Source organism: Miniopterus schreibersii (genome assembly GCF_964146895.1).
Source record: "Miniopterus schreibersii genome assembly, chromosome: 19".
In the NCBI taxonomy this organism is placed as follows: Eukaryota; Metazoa; Chordata; class Mammalia; order Chiroptera; family Miniopteridae; genus Miniopterus; species Miniopterus schreibersii.
Genome location: NC_138119.1, coordinates 14,541,803 through 14,561,691, shown reverse-complemented (window position 1 = coordinate 14,561,691; position 19,889 = coordinate 14,541,803). Strand labels below are relative to the sequence as shown.

At 56.6% G+C, this 19,889-nt stretch overlaps 1 protein-coding gene across 1 annotated transcript; it reads right to left on the bottom strand.

The window, feature by feature from the left end:
* Positions 1–1,696: 1,696 nt before the first annotated feature.
* Positions 1,697–18,122, bottom strand: NTRK1 (neurotrophic receptor tyrosine kinase 1). The gene is made up of 17 exons (XM_081122158.1): positions 17,896–18,122; positions 14,853–14,927; positions 14,496–14,567; positions 12,875–12,943; positions 12,093–12,229; positions 11,709–11,851; positions 9,535–9,667; positions 7,690–8,016; positions 7,258–7,275; positions 7,033–7,088; positions 6,680–6,782; positions 6,075–6,221; positions 5,636–5,766; positions 5,305–5,477; positions 3,845–4,085; positions 3,365–3,523; positions 1,697–2,085 (listed from the first exon to the last, which is right to left on the bottom strand). The coding sequence occupies exons 1-17, from the start codon at positions 18,105–18,107 to the stop codon at positions 1,900–1,902; spliced, it is 2,382 nt and encodes a 793-aa protein (XP_080978284.1). The 5' UTR covers positions 18,108–18,122; the 3' UTR covers positions 1,697–1,899.
* Between the last annotated feature and the right edge of the window lie 1,767 nt (positions 18,123–19,889).

Below are 19,889 nucleotides of genomic sequence, written 5' to 3'. Positions count from 1 at the left end.
GTTCCCAGAACCCCTCACCTCACCTGCCCAGCTTTTCCAGCAAAACCTCCAGCTGTGGTTTTAAGAGCCTCTGATGCCCTGAGGCTCTTGACCTTGGAAATGCTACCCGTGCCCTGGCAGGTCCCTTCTGCTACCTGCCCTCCATCCCCTCTGCTTTAATCCCGCTCAACGTTGGCTGAAACTCAATAGAGACCCTGAGCCTCTAGCACAGAGTCTCCAAGGCTGGGAGTACCCACCCCCTCCCCAGCCTTGAAGAAAGGCTCACAGGGCAGAGGAGGTGGGGAGGATGGGTGTGCAAGTGACATAGAAGTGCCCCAGGAGTCCATACTATTCTCCAGGACACTGATTCAGCTGCTTGTCCCACTCATCTGTTCTCTGTCCGTCCTCTGTGTGTGTTTCTCTCCTCTCTGTTCGCTGTCTCCCTCTGCAGTCTCTGTGTGCCTCCATATCTGTAGGTCCTGTCCCCATCTCTGTCTGCACTGTCTCTCTTTGCACCTGTCCCTAGGCTCACCTGTCAGATCTATTCCCCACCGTCTTTCCCACCAGGTTCCCACCCCATCTCCCCCCAGTGGCTCCACCTGCTTTAAGCCCTCCCTCACAGGGGCGGTGCAGCACCACCTCACCCACCCCAGGGCCACAGAGGAAGGCCTGTGAAGTTGCCCTCAGCCACCAGACTCCCATCAATCAGCCTGAAGCCCTGGTCAGACCTCCATTAGCACTAACCAGCCTGGACAAGAGGCAGACACCATTGGGCTAGGCCTAGGGGTGATAAGACCCAGATTGAATCGCCATGTGGGGAGAGTTGTGCACCCAAGGACATGAGGCAGCCATACCATTAGCCCTGAGGAGCTGTGGGGAACGTGGGTTATTGCAGGAGCTGGGCAGGTGATTGAAAGTGATGGGCTGTGGGTGGGGGGACTGCTCCTCCCTGGCTCTGGGGTGAGGCAGATGGGGGCAGGGCCCATGTCCTGGGGATGAGGAGCCTCACGCAGCCTCCGTGCTGACAGAAGCCTCAGGCCACTCAGTAAGGCCAGTAGTGGCCACTCAGCAAGGGGGAGAGGGCAAAGGAGAACCCATCTCCTCCCTTGGGCAGAATGGGGCAGGGACATGGCTTTGTCCAGTCCCCAGCCTTCAGATGCTGATCTTAAAGCTCTTAGAGCCAAGAAGAGTGATGGAGGGGAAGCAACAAGGGGTCCTGCGTCCTTCATCATTCCTGTATCCTGCTCCTTCCCTGTCCCTGCCACATGTACACACACACACACACACACACACACACACACACACTCTCTCTCTTTCTCTCTCTCTCTCTTGTCCACTGGTCCTACTGTGTGCTTGCACTGTTCTGAGCAAGGAAGACTCACCCGACCAATGTTCCCATCCTGTCCATCATGACAGCTAACTTCCATCCCTCCCACTGTAGCACCAGCCTCCTGAGCATGAAGTACGGAGATAGGAGATTAGGGTCTGAAGGCCTGAGGAGCTTAACCTGAGGCTTCCTCACCACCAAGTAAACAAGGTGACCTCAAGCCTGGGAGGCAAATCACAGCCACAAGGTGGAGGTGACAGCTACATGGAGTAGGGGTAAATGCTGAAGGGAACCAGAGAGAGGGAGGATCCCAGAGAGTCACCCCCTACCTGAGTCCCAATACCACACTCCCAGAATGAGGTCATCCCAAGAACTGGCAAGAGACACAGCCAAGGGATAATAAATATAATTGCTGTGACAGAAGCCTACCTAGAGAAGAGGCACATCCCCCCTCCCAGACTCTACCAACCCCTCCCGCATGCTGAGGGAGAGTTAGATGCTTTGGGATCACCCTGGGGCTGCTGGGAATTATGGAGTTGCTGAGGGCAGATCCCAGTATTCAGGCTACTCAGCCCCAGCCTCTGGCCAGCCCCCTAGCCCAGGACATCCAGGTAGACAGGAGGCGCCTGGGCCAGCGCTTGCAGCCTGGCGTGCACATCCTTGATGCTGTGGCGTTGCTGGGGCTCCCGCTGCCAGCAGCCCTGCATAATGGCATAGACCTCCGGTGGGCAGGCACGTGGCCGCTCCAGCTCACGTCCCTGAGTGATGCACTCAATCGCCTGGGGCCACCAGAAGGAGAGAGAAGAGGGCACACTGGGTTGGGAGACAGGAGAGTGCAGCCAGCCCCAGAACTACCCCTGCCTCACTGAAGCTCCCAAGGCAGGTCCCACAATTGCCTGGGCCTCTTAGCTACTAATAATCTAAAAGGATGCAGTGAACCCCAAGTTCTTTCCACACTGACACAGTAGTGGGAAGGATTAAGGCCAGACAGACTCTGGGAAGGTTGGGCTGGGGGTGGGATTGCTTCCCATAGGGTTAGAATCATATCCTCAGAAAATTTGCCAGGTGAGTTGAGGAAGGGGAGGGGTCAAGGCATTTGCCAAATCCATCAGCCTAGTGTTTAGGGCTGAATGGAGGAAGGAAAGGTCCTCTACCTCTCAGCTTGAGGGCAAAAAGAAAATAGAGCAGGATTGTGGGCAAAGGCCTTGAAAAATGGCTGGCTTGCATTTGAAGGTAGAAGGCAACCCCACTTCCTTTTCTCTTCTGTAGGTCTCACTCTGTAGGGACCTAGCTTCTCTGAAAAGAAACTGCAGCAGGGGAGATCAAAGTTGGACTCCAGGAAGGACTGCCAGAGCTGCTAAGGGATCTAATGAAGAAGAGATGGTGGCAGGGAGCTGGTTGAAGGGGCCTGGAGCCTCTCCCCTGCTCTTCTTCCCTCCCACCCCATTAGAGGACTTGGGTTATAGGCGGCACTAATTCCATTCCTTCTCTCAGTGCTTGAGAAAATTAAAATCTATAACCCTCTCCCCCACCCCACCAGCCTCCAGGGAACAGACTGCATTAGGAGAAGAAATGGAAACTGACAGCTGTGAGCCAAGGAGGGGGTGGGGGAGCTGCTCTGGAAGACAGAACACCTGGGGCCTGCTCTGGCTGTGTCCAGCCATGAGGGGGAGGGGGCAGGACTGTCCTTCCTACAGTCTAACCTTCAGCCTTCCTGCTGCAGTGTCAGGCCCTCTTGTGCTGTGCTCCTCTTCCCAGCCTCTCCCTTCCACCCTGATAATGCCTATTAGGTCCATAAAATGCAGCTAGGGATGGGGGTCTGAGTGCCATTTATAAAGTGCTTTGAGGTTCCCCAGGAGCCAGGAAGTGGAGGCAAGAATAGAAGAGGGGCAGAATGCAAGAAAGAACAGGGTTGGGGTGGAGGGAGCACAGTGTTGGCAGGAGGATGGGTGCCCGCTGGCAGTGGGATGAGGGACAGAAGGGGACGGAGTTCTAAAACAGAGCGATGGGGCAGGGAAGGGGGTGGCCGACAGGGGCGGCCCACGAGGAGGGGCTGACCTCGTTGTTGGAGAGCTGGTACCAGGGCTGCTTGCCGTAGGTGAAGATCTCCCAGAGCAGCACGCCGAAGCTCCACACGTCGCTCTCGGTGGTGAACTTGCGGTAGAGGATGCTCTCGGGCGGCATCCAGCGGATGGGCAGCATCGTGCGGCCTCCCACCTGCGGCGGGCGGCGGTCACCTGCAGGGGGCGCCCCTGCGCGGCCTCCCGCGACTAGACCCGCCCCAGTCCCCTCATTAAAAATACATGGCAGTTGCTCTCCCGCCCAGGGCTAAGAGGGAAAAACCGGTGAAGCCGTTCCGTCCAGGGGAGCGGAGACAGCCCCTCCTGTACTGCCGGCCCGGGAGCTAAGACGGGGGTTTTAGCCCGAGAGCTGCAGACCCCGCCAGGCCCGAGGAAGAGGTGGGCGCTCCCGGCTAGGGCGGGGGCTCGGCATCCAGTGTCTGGATGCTGGGGCGGGACTGGGACCAAAGATCCTTACGCGGTAATAGTCGGTGCTGTAGATGTCCCTGCTCATGCCGAAGTCGCCGATCTTAACTACCAGTCCCTGACCCACCAGACAGTTGCGCGTGGCCAGGTCCCTGTGCACGAAGTGCAGTCCCGCCAGGTACACCATCCCCGCAGCGACCTGGCTGGCCACAGCCAGCAGCTGCCCCAGGCCCAGAGGGCCTGGAGCCACGTCCTCCCCGCCGGCCAGCAGCTTGGCATCAGGCCCGTGGGACCTGCAAAAGAGGGAGAGAGAAGGCGTGGGCTGGGAGGAGAGAATCCCCAGCAGCCCGAGGAAAGAGAGTCTGGGGAGCTGGGGTGGAGTGGGGTAGGGGACTCAGGGGGCTGGAAACGGAGGAAGGAAAGAGCAGGTGAGGCAGTGTCTGAAGGGGGGGCATCGCCTCCCTCCTGCTCCACACCCTCCACTGGCTCCTCCCCACCCACAAGGGAAGCTCAGACTCAGGATCTCTCCCAGCTGACTTGTGCAGCCTGATTGCATGAACGACCCATCACTCCCAAGGGATTGTTTGGGGACCAAAGCAGGACCACCAACTCACAGTCACACAAAGCTTTCTCATCCAGAATCACAGTCCCCTGGGTGGGGAAACAGGTCAGAGAGGAAAGCTACTTGACAAAGAAGGCTCAGCAGAATCCAAACCCTGGCCTCTCCCTGCCTCACACTGCCCCATCCTCACAGGGCTCATCTCATCAGAACAGGTGACCATTTACTTCATCAGAACATGTGACCATCACAGTCAGGGCTTAAAAGCAGGGCTCTGCCCAGGGTCACATCTCCCCTGGGCCATTTACTACCTATGTGCCCTTGGGCAAGTCACTGAACCTCTCTAAACCTCATCTGTGAAATGGGCACAATTCTTGAAGTTACTCAAATGATCAGCACAAATTAGTAAACATATCACAGTTGTTCCATCCAAAGCCAAAGAAATGAATTTTGGGTAACTTTTTTCAAGTATAAATTGCCATATATGCTTGGAGACTATGAAAAATAAATATATATTTCTATTATTATGCAGATGTATATGTACAAGTACATAGAGCCATATTAAGAATGGATTGTAAGGTATATAACGTAATGCCTGGAACATAGTAAGTGCCTGATAGATGTTTGTTGTGGCAGTTTTCTCAACTGCCACCTCTCACAGGCATGGCTGCCGTGTGCCATACACAAATGCACACACTCTGCAAAGCTCACCATCCTGAAGTTTGAGTTCATGCCTTCTGCTAGTGCACCTCCCTGACTACTGCCACTCTCTGCTTTGCAAGGACTGTCCCCATGTCCACACACCTGCCTCAGAGCTCCCTGAGGTCAGGGGTCATGCCTTTCTGCTGCTTCTCGGTGTCCCCCTCATCCAACAGACAAGCAAGAATGTGCTTGCAAGAAAGGGACAACAGGGTTCAGAGCCAGGGGCCAGCGCGGGGACCAGGCACTTGTACCGGAGGAAGCGGTTGAGGTCACCATGCCGCATGTACTCGAAGACCATGAGGAGCGGGCGGCCCTCGGTGCAGACACCAAAGAAGCGTACAATGTGCTGGTGCTGCAGCATGGTGAGCAGCTCGGCCTCACGCTGGAAGTCCTGCCTGGCGCTCTCGGACACCTCCTTCAGCACCTGAAGGGAGGGGAGGGGACAGGACTGAGTGGGGAAGGGCCCTCACCTCCCCAAGTCCAAGGTGGCCCACTCAGCTGCAAGTTGTGAGCCGCGCCAGATGCCAGCAGCCCACCCGGCAGCCTGTGCACCCTGTCCTGGAACAGTGACTAAGGGCTTACCTTCACGGCCACCAGCATCTTGTCCTGCTCGGGCAGCAGGCTGTGGCACTCGGCAAGGAAGACCTTCCCAAAGGCGCCCTCCCCCAGCTCCCACTTGAGAACGATGTCCCGGCGCTTGATGTGACGAACACCTAGGGAGTGGCTTACAGGATCAGACAGGAGCCCCAGTCTTGGGAAGGATGGGGTAGGGGCCAAGGCAGGGCTGTCTGGCAGGGCTGTGCACTGCACAAGGCCACCAACCGAGGGGGCGGGTGGGGACTGAAACTGAGCCTTTGCTTCTTCACCAAGCCCCATGCTGTGGGGTAGACAGGGGTGGTGATGGTGTAGACAGGAGTGGTGGGGTAAGGGAAGGCTTGTTCAGGCCTGGGGTAGGCGAAGGTGATGACACAGGAATATGCACGTAAACTTGCCCCACCCTCGACCCAGCATAGCCCCTCACAGGCATCACTGAAGTATTGTGGGTTCTCAATGATGTGGCCTTGGAGCCCGGAGCCTTTGCCCTCAGTGGGGGACAAGGAGCTGCCACCCAGTGTCATGAAATGCAGGGACATGGCCAGTCCGTCTTCCGGAGCCAGCACAGCAGGGCCTGGACAGGAGACACAGCCACAGGTTGCAGGGTGCTAGGTGACCCCACCTTGTAATTTGCAGGGGGAGGAACAGAGGAGCTAGGGAGCAAAACAGCCAGCAGGGAGAAGGGAAGGCACTATGGCCTCTCTATGTCTGGCTCCTGTCCAACTCCAGGCCCCGTGGGCCACCAAACAACTCCCCCCCCACACACACACACCAAGCTCAGACCTCCCAGACCCACTTAGTGTTTGACTACAATCCAGCCACCAATTAGCATCTACTGCCTCTGAAACTACCCCAGCACCAGCCTGACACACACTCACATGCACAGCCTCACAGCCAGGCCCTCATACACCCCAAACACACACTCCCTAAACTCCACATGTCCCCCTACCCCACAGAAGACAGGGTCAGGAAGAGCTAGTAGGAAACAAAGCTAGTAGGACACACTGACAGACAGCCGCCCCCTCCACTCACGATTGATCCCAAACTTGTTCCTCCGGCCACATTTGTTGAGCACGAGGAACAGCGTAGAAAGGAAGAGGCAGGCAAAGACAGCCAGGCCCACAGCCACTGAGACCTGGGGGTGAGGGAGGGTGAGATCCAGGGCTTCCCTGGATCTCTAAGAGCTCCCCTACGGCAAACTGTTTCTCCATCCTATATCAGAGCCCAGGGCCAGGCTCTCAGACCTGCCTCCTTCCCCGGGGCCCCAGGTTGTGGCTGTGACTGAGTGCAGGCCAGACTGTAGTGATCCCCACTCTCTGATCAGAAGTGACATGCAGATGAGCCTCCCCATCCCAAGAGGAAGAGCTTCCACCTCCCACGCTCACCCCAAAAGGTGTTTCCTCCTTCTTCTCCACCGGGTCTCCAGACGTACTGTTAGTGTCTGCGGGGACACAGCGCAGGAAGGTGGGCCTTGGCACATGCTGTGTCTTCTCCAGCAACTCCCCACCCTGGCCCAAGCTGACCCCTTGGGGATCAGGTTAACTGTACCCTCTGCCCCAGCCTTGGCTCCGGGGACCAGACAGAACCTACCTCCAGCCTGAGTTACTCACCCACTGGCGAGAAGGAGACTGCAGCAGGGGGGAGGAGAGAAAGCAGTCAGATGGGGGAGGAGAGCAGTGAGTCCCCTTCCCCCTCGAGGCTCCTCCCTTCATGGGCTGCGGGTGGGATGGGGTGGCGGGGTGCTGGACCTCAAGCAAGAAGACGCACATGGCCCTTTTCCAGCTGGGCCGTGGGTGCCCTGGTGTACGGCTCTCTCCAGCCAGCCCAGGTGAGTGGACTAGCTCAGGGACTCGGGACTCCTGGGCATGCAGGAGGCAGGGGCACGGGGGCCAGCACAAAGCCGGACAACAGAACGCCACTCGGCTCTCCAGCTTTTAAGGTCAGGATCACAGCAGAAAGTGGGCCAGGCCTCCCTGGACACCAGGCTATGTACCCAGGTAGAGCCCAGGGAGTGGGGGCAGGGTTCAGGGTGGCCCTCGCACCAGGGATGGGGTCCTCGGGGTTGAACTCGAAAGGGTTGTCCATGAAGGCAGCTATGACGGAGGCAGCGGCCTGGCCTGAGGGGTTGGTGGCCAGCAGCGTGTAGTTGCCATTGTTGACGTGAGTGGGTTGGTTGAGGCGCAGGCACCCATGCCTCACAGTCTCGTTGGCTGCCGGCTCCAGGAACTCGGTGAAGATGAAGCTGGTCTCGTTGAGCACGGAGCCATTGAAGAGCCAGCGAAGAGAGGGTGCTGGCTGCCCATCCACCGAGAAGGGGATGCACCAGTGATGCAGCTCCACCGCCGCGTGCAGCTGCACACTGGCCGGGACTGTGGGCCAGAGAGAGCCGTGAGAAGTCAGGGGGCCGCTGGGGGGGACCGAGTACTGCCGGACACGTCCAGGGCTCGGCAGGGAGGCGGGGGGAGTTGACAGTAAATCTTAAATAAATCGGGTAGCAAGTGTGTAAAATTCAGGAGCTTAAAGAAAAGTGGCGGGCCCGGCCAGCGGGGCTCGGTGGCTGAGTGTCAACCTATGAGCCAGGAAGCCATGGTTCAATTCCTGGTCAGGGCACATGCCTGGGTTGGGGGTTCGATCCCCGTTAGGGGGCGTGCAGGAGGCAGTTGATCAATGACTCTCATCACTGATGTTTCTATCTCTGTCCCTCTCCCTTCCTCTCTCTGAAATCAATAAAAACATTTTTAAAAAAAGAAAAGAAAAATTGTGGACCTAAAGTAAATAAGTAATGGCCCTAGAGAAGGGGGGCACCAGCCTATAGAAATTAAACATGGAGTCTTTTGGGTAAGTATAATCAAGCTTAAGCAGAGGAGGGGGCCTAAAAACCAAATGAGCAAAAAATAAATAAGTAAAAGTTAAAAAACTTTTTGAAAGAAGACATGGTTTTGAAATAGACTCAACCTGAAAGAGGCAGAAAGTCCCTCAATAATAGGAGAACATCTATATCTCTATATCTATACACATATGCATATATAATTTATATCGGAATTCCAGCCTGCGCTCATGCAGTGGAATATTATTCAGCAATGATTTGAATGAACTAAAGCTACTCCAAGTAACATGGGTGGATTTTACAAATATAATGTGAGCAAAAGGAACTAGACACAAAATAAACTTGAGGTCTGATTCCATTTATAGGATGTGCAAGAACAGGCAAAGCTACACCATATTGACAGGGAAGCAGAAGCATATAAAATTATTTTTTAAAGCGAGGAAATGATTATCACAAAAGTCAGGATGGAGTGGAGGAAAAGGATGGGTCCTGAATGGGGAGAGGAAGGGAGTGTCTGCTGAGGTGCTGGTGAGAATAATTACTGTGTAAGGGGTATAAGTTTTATGCAGGAATCTGTGTGTGCTATATTTCACATTAAAAGGAAGTTATATAACATAACTTTTCAGCCAATCAATTACTGAAGATTTAAAATAATTTATTGGCAGACCTAGAGAAATTAGGCAGTGAGCCTAGAGAGGAACTGGGGGGGCGGGGGGGATTGCTTCTTTTAAAACTAGTTTGTAGAGTTAAGGCCCTACAGAGGGACAGGCATGAAGAACGACAGCGGAGCAGTGAGAACAGCCGGGCAGCTGGCGTTGATGGCCTCAGGTAGCAAGACTTGGGCAGGGGGCCAAAAAGAAATCCATCTCCATCCCTCTGGCCTTGATGAGCCCCCAGGATTTCCCCCAAAGGATCAGGTTTTCATGGGAATCTGGAGACAGCTGGGAGGGAGCAGCTGTGGAGACACACATCCCACCCCTTTCCTCCAGCCCCTCCCACCCTCACATCTTCTTTTCAGGGAAGGAGATGAGGGTGGTACAGCGCAGTCATTGGGACTCACAGGAGACGTTGACCTGGACAGAGACTTCAGCCCGGCCCACATCGTTCTCTGCCCAGCATGTCACATTCTTTCTATTGAGGTTGCTGGTGACATTGGCCAGGGTCAGCCCCAGAGATGGCAGACCCCCAGATTCCTGTGCCAGGAAACAGAGGAGAAAATCAGGAAGAGCATCAGTTGGCTTCTGGCTAGAGGTTGGGGCTAGAGCTGACATCTTTGGGGATCCCCTTTGGCTCCAGATAGAAAAGAGAAGAGTGCAGTAGGGAGTGGAAGGAAAGAGGTATGGGAGAGACTATAGCAGAGAATGGGCCTCCTCACTTTAGAGTTTGTTCACAGACTCTCCCCTGGATTATTTATTTAATGATCTGAAAAATGTAGAACACAACCAATAACCTCAAAGTAGGCACAAAATACCCCAAACCAAAATCACCCTTCTGAACAGCTATGTAGATGCCACAGATTTCAAGCACCAAATACACACCACTCACTGGAGAACCATCTAGGACCTCGCCAGCCACTCACTCCCACTCTTGGCACCATTCTAACACCTTAGTCTCAGCCCAGGGAAGGTTGGAAACAAGGAGATGGCACTGGCACCATGACCTCCTTTGGCAGATGAAGACAGAGTGAAGTTAGAGAGGCAACCTGACTTCATTCTGAATCATCAAAAGGTCGAGTCAGGTTCAGATTCTCTTCCTAAGAAACCACGGACACGTGGAAGTTCTACGATCTTAATCTTGCTGGACCATCGTTTCCTTGTTTTTTAAGCGGAAGTGGTAGGCAAAATGATCTTCTGACATTTCAGAAAGCTGTTTTCATAAAATGATGAAAATAAGTGAAGTCGTGGACAAATCTCACTCATCTGGAAATTTCTAAATGTGGAATCCCTTGAATAAAGCCAGAGGAGGTTAAGTTTCCCTGGGCTTCCACTGGAATATGTGAGTTCAAATATGCTGGAAGTGCTGTCCAGCCTCTTGTGCAAGTGCTGGGTTCCAGCCCTGCCCTAAGCCTCTCTTGGTTGTCCCATCTCTTCCAGATTACCCTGGAGTGTGGTATCCTGTCAGCTCTTCCCTCTGAGCTGCTCTGCCACCCTTCACTCTCCTGAAGGTGGCCATTCTCCCCTCCCCTCCATTTAACCCAGTTAGAGTGTGACTTTTCTATAGGACGTTTCTAGAAAATTTAACTGGTAGCAAAATGTAAATCTCCCCAAGAGAAAAACAAAAGCCGATAATTTTTCAAAACATAGTTGATCAAAGGTCTCGCCACAGATAGTCATGGCCCACCTCTTGCCTCTGCCTTGCCCCCTTTCCATGGCTCACTCTCAGTGGCTTTGATCTCTGAGGGGAGGAACCAATGGCTAGTGGTGCCTCCACCATGTCTGGAACCCCCTGCTCAGGGCTCTAGTGGTTCTTCCTGCAATATTGTTTCAGGGGCCTCCAGCAATTCTGGTGTTGACTCCCCTCCCAAAGTGAGAGCCTCTAAAGTGAACACCACACCCCAAGTCCCACTGTCCCACCTCCTTCCAGGGGCTGGACCCTGTGTGTCTACCCATGCGGGGACAGCTTTTGGGGTGGGCACAACCCACTGTTGGCCCCTCCTGACCTTGTCAACAAGGTCTCCTGAGTCAGTTGTGACTACTCTTGACTGCCTGTCACCAGCCTGAGGACACAGGGCAAGCCTGGGAAGGTGCCCAAGGACAATCTGAATGGCAGAGATAAAGGCCAGAGAGTGCCCAGGGGCAGGCAGGCCATCAGAAGGCCATCATGTCCACCTCCTCAATTTACAGATAAGAAAACCAAAGTACAGGCAGATTAAGAGATATTTCTGAAACTCACTCTAAGAATTAATTAGGGAGCAAGCTGGAACCATCCCTGGGAGGGATGGTCTGCAGAGTCCCCCTCAACTCCAATATATGAGGGCTCTGTGACCCTCTGTCTTGCAGCCAAAATCATGTTCCCAGAGAGGGGGCCTAAGTCCCTGTGGCTCCAGCAGAGCATGGGGTCCCCACTGCCCACAGCATGAGCCTGAGCACCGTGGGTCTAAACCACCTCTGCCCATCCATTGCCCTCTATGTGCTTCTTACTTGTGGTCTCTTTTCCTGTCTTTGTCCACTGTGTTCTGCCCAGGGTTCTCCTGGGGAGAGGGGGAGGAGGCAGCCATGGTGAAGGGCTTCTCACCATCACTGTGGCCGATTCTTCCAGCTCGGTGAAGATCCAGCCGGCCTGCTCCAGGCCCTGCCCCTCCACCTGGCACTGCAGCAACACGTCATCCCCCACGTCCACGGAGACATTGGGCATCTGGACCTTCAGCATGGGCACACCTGGTCACCCAGGATGCCCAAGGGGTGTTAGAGAAAGTAGTGGCCTCAGAACCCTACTTCTGAGCAGTGCTCCTTCCCCCAACCTCCTCGATGACCTGAGCCCACCACTGGCAATACTCTCCCCAACCCTCAGTTTCCTCAGCTCTTGTCAACGCCTGTTCCCCAGGTGTCCTTCAGCGCTGCCCTCCCAGCTCTGCTCTGTGCCCTCTCCCCAGCCCCTTACACCACCTCTAGCACCTACCACAGCTGGTGTTGGACCCATGGGCGAAGGGCTCCTGCTTGTGACACTGGAACTTCACACCACCCAGTCCCTCCTCCTGCCAGCGCTGCAGCCAGCGCAGGGCACAGGAGCAGCGCAGAGAGTTCCCAGACAGGTCTCTGGTGGGCGTGGGGGATAGCAAGAGTCAGGGGAGGGGGAGGGGGGGTCTGAGGAGCCACAAAGAATGAAGTACTACCTAAGACAGAGTGTAGCTGGCAGCGTGGAATGTCTAGAGGGAAGGGAGCGTGGACCCAGGAGAAGTCCCTCTCCTCAACCAGTAACAAGACATTGAAAGAAACAGAAAGCAGAACGTCAGACAGTTGCCTATGGGCCACGTGGAATTCCTGGATCCCAGGCTCCCCAGGGGGAGAGGCCAGGTGACAAGGAGGGAGGGACATTGCCCTCCGGAGTGGCCAGAGGCCGTGGGTGCCCACCAAGCACGTGGCTCACTGTTGTCCCACCCATCCCATGTGCACAGGCAGCTGGCAGCCCTCAGCCCCCCGAGCACACACAGAATTAGTTGTCCACCCCACACCCCTCCCGACCCCAGGGCAATAAGCCCCTCCAAGGGTAGGCCTGCAGCCTCTGTTTTTATGGGAGGCTCCCAGGCATGCACTGAGTCCCCAGCCTCAGCTCACAGATAAACAGGGAGCCCCCAGAGCCACCCCACCCCTGCCAGTTCCACACAGACACAGTGACACAGAGATACAATCACACACACACACACACTTGCTGCTCTGGCCCCTGGAAGCCCCCACACTCACAGTTCCTGTAAGGAGAGGCCCTGGACAGTTTTCCAGGAGAGAGACTCCAGAGCATTGAAGGAGAGATTCCTGCGGGAGTTGACACAGCAAGACAGACAGACCCCAGTGAGCAACCCGACCTCCCTCTGACCCAGCTTGAGGGAGGGGAGGAGTCCAGGAGGAAGCTGACAACCAGAACCAGCTCAGCCCAGCAGGAGGGCCTTGGGGGTGGGGGACAGGTTAAGCTCTTCCAGTGCCCTTGTTCTTCCTGGAACAAGAGCTCACCCCACTTAACCCCCTCTCCAGACCCCAGGGAGGGGGTCTCAGGGAACAGCTGCTCCTTCCTCCCCACCCTTGGCCCCAGCTGGCAAAGTGCTGAGGCCCCAGCTGGGGGAAGGGGCTCCATCTGTGCTCTCCTCCCCACAGAGCCCAGGACAGGGCCAGAGGAGGGGGAGGACTTGGGCTCCCACCCTCTCTTGCCCCCTACCGGATGACAAGGGTTTCAGAGTACTTCCTCAGGTCCCCTCCCCATTCCTCCTCAGGGATAACTAAAGGAGGGATGGGGAGGGGTCCCCAGGCCCCCAGACCCATTATTGTAGAAATGGAGAAAGTGAGCTGGGGAGGACCAGCTCCAGGCTACACAGAAAGCTGGTTTAGGAGCTCCCATCACCAACCAGGCTGCCACTCCCAGGGCCTTCTGCCTCTGAGAGGCCTGCCCTGACCTCTCTCCTTGCCTAGCTGTCCTACAGTTTTGGGGGGCTGGGTTAGAGAGGTACCACCACCCAGGGATCAGAAAGACTACCCACTTCAGCACCAGACAGAGCTGAGTGTGATTCTGTCCTGCCACTCACAGCTGTGTGACCTCAGCCCAGAAACTTGACCTCCCTGCATCTCAGAATCCTCAATTATAAAGTGGGGATGACACTCTCTCTAGGTTGATTGTGAAGATTCATTGACACAAGTATTGTAAAGTACACATTTTTAACTGAAGTCCCGGTTCATAATCAGTGATGTAACATCACTTTATTTGGTGGTGTTGTTGTTGCTGTTGTTGAATCACTGGACACAATAGAGAGTTCAGAGTACCCAGCACAACCATGTGAATGACAGCTCCCCCTTCCCGTTGCTCCTCCTGCCTGTGGTGGGGAGAAGTTGCTAAACTCTTGCCCTCAGAAGGCCAAGAAGAGGCAGTCAGGGACACCAAGGGTCTCTCCTTCAGCAGTCTCTCCTGCCTGCCCCTCCCCTCCCTGTCCTGAGCTGCGACTCCCAGGAATTGGGAGGGTGATGAGTGGCAGATATGATACCCCAGCTCCCAGGGGAGATGGAATCCCAGCCGGAACCCAGGGTCCTGCTCCTGTCCCTTGCTCCCCAGTTCATGTGTATCTGAACCCTGGGAAGAAAACAATGGGACAGGCACCTATGAGAAGTGTTCCTGCAGCATGAAGCATGGAAGTGAGACAGCAAGAAGGACCTTCTAGCTGTCGGGGAGGGGGGGGGAGCTGAGAGTACGGCCATCCCTGAAGTGGATGAGAAGCCCCAGGCTGGAGCCTTCCTCAGAACAGGTCCCTGGAGAGGGCCAAGCCCATTAGCTGCCCAAGTCTGGGTGGCCTCCCACCCTCTCTGCCCAGCCAGGGCCACTCACAGGCGACTGAGCCGAGGGGTGAAATGAAAGGCATCTGGCGCCACGAATCGAAGACCACTCTTCACGATGGTGCTGGAAAGGGGTGCGGCAGGGTCAGCCCCAGGGCCTTAGTTACAATGGGTCCTGGCATGTCTGCCCATGCCAGCCCCCAGGTCCTGTGCTGAGCCCTGGAGCCCTCCCCCGGCCCTCATAGCTTCCTCAGCTACCCTGGACCCATGAGCCTTCTGACCTCCTCCAGCCCCTCAGGCTCAGCCTCTCATGTCCTCCCAGACCCCTAGAATCTTTGAGCCCACCCTGACCCTCTGGTCCAACAGGCTCTGTGCAGAGCCCTACACCCACAGTCCCCAGCCTCCTCACAGGTTTCTCAGCTCCCCCAGGCCCCTCAGATGATTGGGTTCCAGATGCTGTAGATGCTGCTCATTCTCGATGTAGCTGTGGGGAGAAGGGGTGGGAGTCACAGGAAGCCAGGCCCACACTCGAGTTCCCATAAGCACCCACCCACCTCCCTCACAATCACACATGCACGTATGCATGCATGCACACTCATATGCACAGATCCATTTACACACACACACATGCACAGCCATGTATCCACACCTGTATACACATATGCACAGACACACACCTCCTCGCACCATCACACATGCACATGTATGCATGCATCCTCACACCATCATACATGCACACTCTCATGTACATGCACATGCTCAGGCATGGACTTACACACACAGAGGCATAAATATATGCACAGAGACGCGCCTCCTCACACACGGTCACACATGTGCATGCCTGAACACACAGACGTGCACACATGTATGCTCACACTCTCACACATGGACATCCGTGTACATGTATCTCTCCTGCACACACGTACACATGTGTGCAAATGTGTGTGCATACTCACATTCATAAACACACACAAGTCCATTCTTGGCTTGGTATTCTGCTTTTACACAAGGCGTCTCCTGCACATGCTCAACAATGGGGCTCATGCTGAAACACTGGCTTCCGTAAGGGGCTTAGGCTCATAGCTGCCACTGCCCACCTAGCACAAAGGATGCCTCATGGTCACGCAAACATGTGTGCCCAAACACACCTGCTCACCCATACTGCTGCACACGCTCACACACACACCACCCTCTCCCCCTTGAAGCCACTGGCCCTTCTCCACACAAGCAGCAATCCCTACTCCCTCCCAACCACCTTTCAGCAGAGCGAGCAGAAGCACAGAGGCTGTCAGTCAGGGACATCTTGAACCCCTCCCTGCCCCAGGAGGGACCTAGGAAGGAGGAGAGGGGCAATGAGAGGATGGGTCAGACTGGGGGGGGGGTGAAGAGGCAGGACTTACACAGTGAGAGAGGGGTGGGAAGGCTCATGTGGGGGGTGGCAGAAAAACAAACAGGAAGAGCAAAAAAGAGACACTGAAAAAGAGTAACTGACAGAAGAGACTGGCATAGAGAGAGAGAGACAGGGAGAAAGACAGATAAGGAAAGGGAGACAGAGAGACAGATAAAGGGCTGAGAGCCAGAGAAAGCTAGATAGGGAGATGAGAAAGAAAGAAGAGCAGGCATGCAGGGGTGGAGGATTGCGGGCGCCCTGGGCACTGCCCAGCTTCTGGATCTGGCATGCCAGGGAGTTCCTGAGAACTCAGCTGCCCTGCAAGGGCACGTCAGTGAACCCCCCACCCACACCCACGCCAGGGGCCCCTGACTCACTGCCTATCTCGGAAATCTCCCCCTTTACCCCCTTACTTTCCGTAACTTGTGGGAACCAGGAACAACCTGAGTGACCCTCTCCTTCTCTCCTCTTCCCAACCTTGGCCCCAGCAGGACGGCAGTGCAGTCCCCTAGGGCCTAGGGAATAAACTCCAGTGACTCTGAGGGGGAGTGGGTCCCTGCCCAGAGGGTTTAGAGCTGTATAGACCCGGGGAGGGGTGAGAGTGGCCGGGCATGTGCAAGCTGTCAGGCAGCGTGCTCAAAGCTGCCTCATTCGTTTGGATTCATAATCAATCTGTCTATTCAAGTCCATTATCTCCTCGTTAGTTCTGCCAGTGATGGAGGAGGAGGGGACCCTGCAGGGAGAGGCAGAGGGTCAGGCTGCTGCCCCACCCAGAGAGACATCTCGGCTCACCACCCTGCGTGCCTCCTAGTCCCCAGCCCCAGCCTGTCCACAACCACCCCCCACTCCAGGCCAGACCCACTTGGGGTTTGGAAGGAAACTGAGAAATGAGAGCTCTCATAGGAAATATTCAGGAGACTGGGCCTTGGTTTGAAGGCCCAGGGTGATGAATGGAATAGACTGGGGGTGGCAGCCTGGATCTCATGTCCCCTCCCATTATGCCGAGACCTAGGCCCAGACCAAGACAAGGCCATCTCTTCTCCTCCTGGTCTCCCTAGGGCCATTAGAGAGATTGAGTACCTTCCCGTTAATTACCACAAGATACCCGAGTAACTCAGTGCCAATTATCTCAGGCTGCTCAAGTAACTTCCAGACAGTGATGGCCCCTGACTCAGATACCTTCCAGCTTGTCCATCACTGCATGAGACAAGGTTCCTTGCCCACCCTCTAGGCCCCAGGCCCCAGGAGAATGATTTTCTAGCAGGTCCTCCTCTCTTCTAGAAGTCTTGCTGGCCCCACCAGCCGCATAGAATACTCAAGTATTTTCCAGCCATCACCATGCGATGCTGGAAACCAATTATTACAGAACACTCCCATAGGTTTCACCAGCTGCTAAAAAGTACTCGAGTATTTTGTAACCAACTACTGCACAATGCTGGAGATTCCTCCCAGTTTGGGGCCCCAAAGGGAGGAGAGTCCTCAGCAAGGGCCCTGACTTCCTGTCCCAAGCAGAGAGACAAGGGTGGAAAGGGAGATGGGTGTGGGGAGAGAGAAGCCAGGGGGGTGTCTCCTTTCCTACATTCAGATCAAGGAGTCGTGGGGACAAGGGAAGAAGAAAGCTCAGCCACCCAAGCTATGACTCCTCACCACCTCCCACTTTCCCAACTCAATTCCCAATTCCAGGGGGAAGAGTGGGGGTCGCCTGGTCCTGACGAGGAAAGGGGTGGGAGCTAGTTCCCCCTGGAAAGGGGATTAAGGCAGTGAGGGTGCCCAAACTGAAGGGTTCTCCTGAGCTCCAGAAAGCTGCTTGGAGATGGCGGGGTCTCTCAGACCTGGTCCACGGAGAGTCCCCCTTGCTCTCCCCGAAGCCGGCGCCCCAGCTGCACTGAGCGCTAGGTAACGTCTAGGCGGTAACTGCAGTCGCTGCCAGGGCGGCGGCGGCCGCGGAGGACCAGGGCACAGCCTCCTGCCGTGCCCGCCGTCCTGACCGCAGGGAGTCCGCACCCTCGGGGCTCGGCTATGCTCGCTTGTCCCCGCGCCCCCTCGCCCGCCGGACACTCACAGGTCGGTCAGGTTCCCGGCGCCCGGCAGGTGGCGGAGGCTCTCCAGGGCCCCAGCTCGGGTGCAGCGCAGCCCCGAAGGGTCTTGGTGGCAGCAGACATCGGTGCAGGGTGCGGCGCCCGCAGATGCCAGCATCAGACAGGCCAGCAGGCGGCCCGGGACCGTAGCCAGGCAGTGCCCGCGGAGCTGCCCGCGCCGTCCGCCTCGTAGCATCGCGGCGGCGCCCGCCTCGCCCGGGCCGGGCCGCCGTCTGTGCGCTCCAACGGCGGCTGCCTGGCCTCCCCAGACACGTGCGCTGGGCGGTGTTAAAGACCCAGTCGCCAGGAAAGGGCGGAGCCAGCGGCCCCCGCCCGGCCCCGCCCCGCCCCTCTGGCTCCCATCCCTCCCACACCCCTCCTAAGCCCCCCAACTCGGCCCCCACCCTTTTTGGGGCCCCACCGCCAGCTTTCTCCCCCAAGATCCCCCCAGCTCTGGGAGACGCGGAGGGGCGATCGCAGAACGCCTCAGAGGTGTCTGCTGGGGTGGGGGAACTGGGAAGCTGATATGTTATTTCTCCCAGCCTAAAGCAGCTGCATCCAAGGGGGAGGGGAGGGGACTGAGCCCGGGAAAGGTTGCCGTCCAGGTCATCCTACCCAGCCCCCGGCCTCAGATCTCGCTCCTCACGGCGCACATGCCTGTGGGAGTGTGCAGTGTTACTTGGGGTAAATTAGGTGAAACGCTCTCTAAACCCTAAGGAGAAAAGGGAAGGGACCCCAAAAAGACTCCGGACCTTGAGAAGGAAAAGAAGAGTCAGAGAAAAAGAGAAGGTGTAGCCCAAAAAGCGGGAGAAGGGTGACTAGGGAACCGAGATGCGGACTTCCAGCAGAGACCACTGGGCGGCGCAGGAAGCCAGCGTGCAAAGGTGTGAGCTCTGGGGGGTTGGGTGGGCGGGGGTGCGGCCTGCAGCGTCCACCGCCCTGCGCCTCCTGACCCCCAACATCAGCCTCCGACTCAGGCCAGCCAGCGCTGGCCCCCAGGCTGGGTAGGTCCAGGTTGGGCTGGCATCGATCGCCGCCCTGACAAGAGCATCGATTTCTGCACGGAGAAATTAATAGATCTTCTCTTAGCTCCTTGAACGTGGGAGCGGCCGGCGAGTGGAGCTGGGGACCCGTCGGTCCTAGGAGGCCACACACCCGGAAAGCCCCGGGATCCCCAGCACCCAGGGGCCACAGGGCATGTACCAGCCGCTCACACCCCGTCGGCCTTCGTGGCTGCAAGAGCCCGTCCGTCTCCAGCCAGGGAGAGGAGGAAGAGGGGTCCAGGAGGAGGGTTTGCGGGGGGCGCAGACAAGGGCTCCAGGGACAGAGCGGCGCGCGGCTCTCTTCTCCCCCAGGGCCCGGGGACAGACTGCACACACACACACACACACACACACACACACACACACCCCACCACCACCACCACCACCACCACCACCACCACCACCCGCCCATTCCCTGAGGCTGGGACGAACAGACAAACCATCAAGCAGCCTGAATTCAAGAAGGCAAGGACAGAGGAGGGACCCCGCAGGGTGACTGCCCTCTCCACGGGGATATTGGTCAAAACCAAGGGACCTGGCTGAGAAGGAACCTCGCACCCCAAAGCGGACGTGGAGGCCTCGGGGGATGCTGAGCGGCTGGGAGAGGCCAAAGGCTTGAATATTAAGGAGACACAATTCACGTTCCCTCCAGGTTTCTACAAGCTCGCTCCGCCGCGCCCCGGCTGCCAGAAGTGACCCCGCAGGTGTCGGGGCGTGAAGGCAGAACCTGGAACCGCTCCTCCAGAACCCGGCTGCTGGGAGCACGCCTCGGGCGGTGCAGCCCAGCCTGAGGAAAGTCCGCAGGGCGGGGCCGGGGAGCTCAGTTCTTGGCCTACCACCACCTCCCCTTTATTTTGGCCTTATTTCCCCAACAGACCTGTCCCCATCCCACCCGCCCCAGTTGTCAGGCTAAATATTTTGGCTTGGCGGGAGGG